This window comes from Kryptolebias marmoratus, linkage group LG23, assembly GCF_001649575.2.
Source record: "Kryptolebias marmoratus isolate JLee-2015 linkage group LG23, ASM164957v2, whole genome shotgun sequence".
NCBI classification, from domain to species: domain Eukaryota; kingdom Metazoa; phylum Chordata; class Actinopteri; order Cyprinodontiformes; family Rivulidae; genus Kryptolebias; species Kryptolebias marmoratus.
In genome coordinates, this window is record NC_051452.1 from 10,330,058 (window position 1) to 10,334,473 (window position 4,416).

The 4,416-nt window shown below is 45.2% G+C and overlaps 1 protein-coding gene across 1 annotated transcript in view; it reads right to left on the minus strand.

The window, feature by feature from the left end:
- LOC108246797 (ribose-phosphate pyrophosphokinase 2) overlaps positions 1-4,416 on the minus strand; it is a 13,964-nt gene that overhangs the window by 4,836 nt on the left and 4,712 nt on the right. The window contains exons 2-6 of the mRNA XM_017434515.3: positions 2,513-2,696; positions 1,474-1,572; positions 1,264-1,388; positions 989-1,162; positions 753-912 (exon numbers count right to left, since the gene is read on the minus strand). Of these exons, the coding sequence (XP_017290004.1) occupies positions 753-912; positions 989-1,162; positions 1,264-1,388; positions 1,474-1,572; positions 2,513-2,696 (742 nt within the window). The remainder of the gene's footprint in view (positions 1-752; positions 913-988; positions 1,163-1,263; positions 1,389-1,473; positions 1,573-2,512; positions 2,697-4,416) is intronic.

Genomic DNA, 4,416 nt, shown 5'->3' on the forward strand with positions numbered 1-4,416 from the left:
AAAAAAAAAAATCTTTAAATAAATTTTTGTTTCGTAAAAAAATATTTTTATGGTTAAAAAGTTTTTAAGATGTTTTTTTGTTTGACATTATTATTTTTTTGATTGAATACTCCTTTTTGTTGTTTGACATGATTTTTTTTTTGATTGAATAATTGTGAAACAAATCTAACTCCATAAGCATCCCCTCCAACACATAGTCTAAGTGCTCCACATTGCACAACATATTTGCCTAAAAATTCAGCCTTAAGCGTTGGAGTCAAAACAAAGTTTGTCTGTTAGTAAAATATCTCAGGAACCTCTGAACAAATTCGAGTGAAACTCCCAGGAAGTAATCGCTGTACGTGCCTCTACAGCTGATTAACTTTTGAAGTCAACCCGATGCAAGATGGCCGCCACAGCTGAATGACTTCAGGAAACACAAAAATGGCCGTAACTCAGTCGATTTGACAGCTGTTGAGCTAAAACTGAGCGTTGTAGTAGCTGAGAGTCACCCACAACACATACTCTGAGCACTACAGGGTATGAGATGCAAAATACCAGTTTTCTACTCGTATGTTGCAAACTTGACTTCCTTTGTTTCATCATTATGCTAAAGCTAGCTCCTATCTGTTTTGAGGCTGGAGTAGTTTTAAGGCGGCAGCGATCTACTTATGTCCTGATAAAGGTCCAGAGTTCCACATCAGCCCGTCAGCTGGAGACAAAAAGGAAATAAAGGCGTATAGATTTAAAAATGAAGGCTTTTTTCTAGCTACCTGGATCTTTGGACACGCCTTCATCTTCTCCTCCTGCGGGATGGTGTTGGTCACCACCACGGCCTCGAACGGGGCGCTGTTGATGCGCGAGATGGCCGGACCCGAGAAGATGCCGTGTGTGAGGATGGCGTAGACCTTCGTGGCGCCGGCGTCGATTAATCTGAAAGAAAATGGATTGTGTGAGTCCACGAAAACAAAATAAAGGGGATTAAAAGGCGTTTAAAAGGGACGCTCACTTGTCGGCGGCGTGGCAGATGGTGCCGCAGGTGTCGGCCATGTCGTCCACCAAGATGGCCACTCGGTCCTTGACATCCCCGACCAGAACCATGCGGTCCACCTCGTTGGCCTTCTTCCTCTCTTTGTGGATGAGGGCGAAGTCCACGTTCAGGCGGTCGGCGATGGAGGTCACGCTGAGCAGGGAAGGAAAAGGAGACTGGGATGAACCTTTCACCTTTAACCCCGGCCGGCGGACATTTTATCTGCGGCCCCACATCTCACTGCCACCGCTTACCGCTTGGCACCGCCGGCGTCCGGAGACACGATGATGCAGTTCTTCCACTCCGGAATGTTTTCTTTGATCCACTGAAGGACAGCCGGCTCCGCGTACAAGTTGTCCACCGCAATGTCAAAAAATCCCTTTGAAAAAAAAACAAAAAACATGAGGAACGGGTCACTAACCGATGCTCGACCAGCTTGCGGAGCCGCGAAGAGCGGCACTGACCTGGATCTGCGAGGCGTGCAGGTCCATGGTGATGATGTGGTCCGCTCCGGCCACTGACAACATGTTCGCCACCAGCTTGGCAGAAATGGGCGCTCGGCTCTGAAATAAAAACAAAATGGGAGCCACTTTCAGACGTTTGGCTTCAATGAGTTACAGCTGTTGTTGAGCTGAAACGTGACTCTTTAGACTTCCTGGATGCTCCGCCATCTTTGACAGCAGCCAGCCTGACGAAGGTCATGTGACTCGGGCTTCAGCGTTGCTTTTAGCGGATTCAGCCAGGGGCTTTGTTTACACTGGCTGCGTACCCGCATTTCAGAACTGCGTGTGACTACATCAAACAGTAAACTTTGTTTGATTTTATAGTTTATAATGAATACATGTAATAGCTAAGTGAATAACATCTCACACACAAGAAAATATTTATGATTTAAATATGATGTGAGAAGTGAGATCCTGTTAAAGTTAAAATAGTTACATTGTATTTATTTCCTTCCCTCTTTCTGTAGTTTTTAACTAATACATCCTTAAAACAAGCAGAATAGGTTTTTTTTAATGCAGACATAATAAATAAGAGCTTTTTTTGTTTTCATGCTGAAATTGGAACTTTAAAGCTACACTTTGCACCTAATCAGAAAAACGAGTTGATAAGATGAATTAAAATGAAAATGGTCACGAGTGGCAGCCCTGATGGAACCCGGGGCTCCTAAGTCGTGCAGGTGAGTATTTAGAGTTTGTAAGAATCTGAACAGCGTCGTGTCGACGTCTGCGTCGGGGAGCTTCGAGGCTTTTGTTGACTAAACACTCCTCGCTTTAATTCAGGACAAGAACTCGTCTGTGTTTGCAGAAAACAAAGAGAGAAAACTTCAGGCAACATGAGAAAAACCAGATTCAGGTCTCTGAGCGTTTGAGCAGGCGTTATTAACGTTTTGTCAGTTTGAGCGCTTTTATTTGCACGTTTTCCTCTTTTTTAGGTCCGTCCGCGGAGCCGCAGCTCACGCCCGGTCCCAGGTTTTATCCGGCGCCGCTCCGGGACGCTCACCTTGTCCTTCTTGTCCTGCCGGGCGTAGGGGAAGCAGGGGATGACGGCGGTGACGCGGGAGGCCGAGGCGATCTTGCAGGCGTTGATCATGATTAGCAGCTCCATCAGGTTGTCGTTGATCTCGCCGCAGCCACTCTGCACGATGTAGACGTCCTCGCCGCGGACGCTCTCTCCGATTTCCACGCTGAGCAGAGAAAATACAGATCAGAGAAACGCGTCAGATGCTCGACTAGAAGACGAGAAACGTGCAGCTAAAATGAAAAAATAAACATTATCGCACTGATTTCAGATCAGTTCAAGACATAAACTGTGTTAGACTGCATACGCTACGCCAGTGGTTTTCAAAGTCGGGGTCGGGACCCCACAGTGGGTCACAAAACATCAATCAGGGTCTCCAGATTATCTTCAGAAATCCGATTAAATTCATCATAATTCTTGCATGAAATACACACAATAACCTTCAACTAATAAACAAATATCCACAATATTGTCTGTAAATTGTAAGTCTTTAGTAATGACTTTAAAATGTTTGATTTGTGTCCAAGTTTCCAGTAATAAACATGATGCTAACATGTTAGCTCTTCTATGGCTTTTTCAATGTTAAGTTAGCATCTATGCTAAATGTTGCTCAGCAGCTGCTGATTATTTAGGGGTTATTTTATTGAGCACTCTTTATTAGGCAGGAAAATGAATAAATCAGAGTGTTTTTAAGTAAAATAAAGCCGTCATGTTAACGTGCACATTTGTGTTTCTGTCTCTGTGTTTCAGTTTTACAGCTGCCTCCTGGGTTTTGTTCACAAACCTGATAATTACAGATAAATGAGATGAATCAATAATTGTTTTATAATCTCAGTCCTCTGAATCCGAACCGAACAAAATCCCGAGGAGCCTAAAGAGTCCCACCTCTGGTCTCATGAGGCTAAAACCCCCAAATATTACCACTTTCAGTGAATAAACTTTGCTTATACTCAGATTAAACAATGATATTGTTTAGAGTTCAGCAAAGAAAAGACAAAAAAAAAAGATCTTTACTGCCACATGTTTCATCTTTAGCAGCTACGGTAACTCTGCTAGGACAAAAGGGAGTTTTGACATTTGAGGGACATCAGTTCAGAATCTGGCGTTTTACACAAAACCCAGATTTTGGGAATCTCTACTCTACGAACACAACGCACTCCAACTACCGGGAGAACCAGAACCACCGAGAGGAAACGGCCGCGGCGCTCAGAGACTAAAAGCAAACAAACAAAAACCACATCAAATAAAAAGGATCGACAGAAGTACCGCCGGCAAAAGCGCCTGGAAACAGATAACCTTTGAAGGGGGGATGAAAAATATAAATAAATAAGAAAGTCATAAAAGTCACTTGTTTTCAGATTCTCTAATTTTTTTAATTTAACACAAATAATCAAAGATAGAAAAAATTCCCAGGGTCTCTTCGGCATTTTCCATGATCATTCTGAAGTGTGAGGTATGGAGTGTCCATGTTTGGTGGTGGTGGTGGTGGTGTGGGGGGAGGGTAAATCGACCCAAAACTTCAGCAGCTGCATCGTTCTTCAGCTTCCTGACGGAGGAAAATTACAACCAGAGTCTGGAGACTGACTGCAGCTCAAGATCTGAAGCGGAGAACCATCACATCCCACTGACTGACCTCCATCTGCCGCCTCTCGCTGTCTGACCTCCACCCGCCACCTCCCGCTGTCTGACCTCCACCCACCGCCTCTCACTGTCCGACCTCCACCTGTCGCTGTCCGACCTCCACCCACCACCTCTCACTGTCCGACCTCCACCCGCCACTTCCCACTGTCTGACCTCCACCCACCGCCTCCCGCTGTCTGACCTCCACCCGCCACCTCCCGCTGTCTGACCTCCACACGCCACCTCCCACTGTCTGACCTCCACCC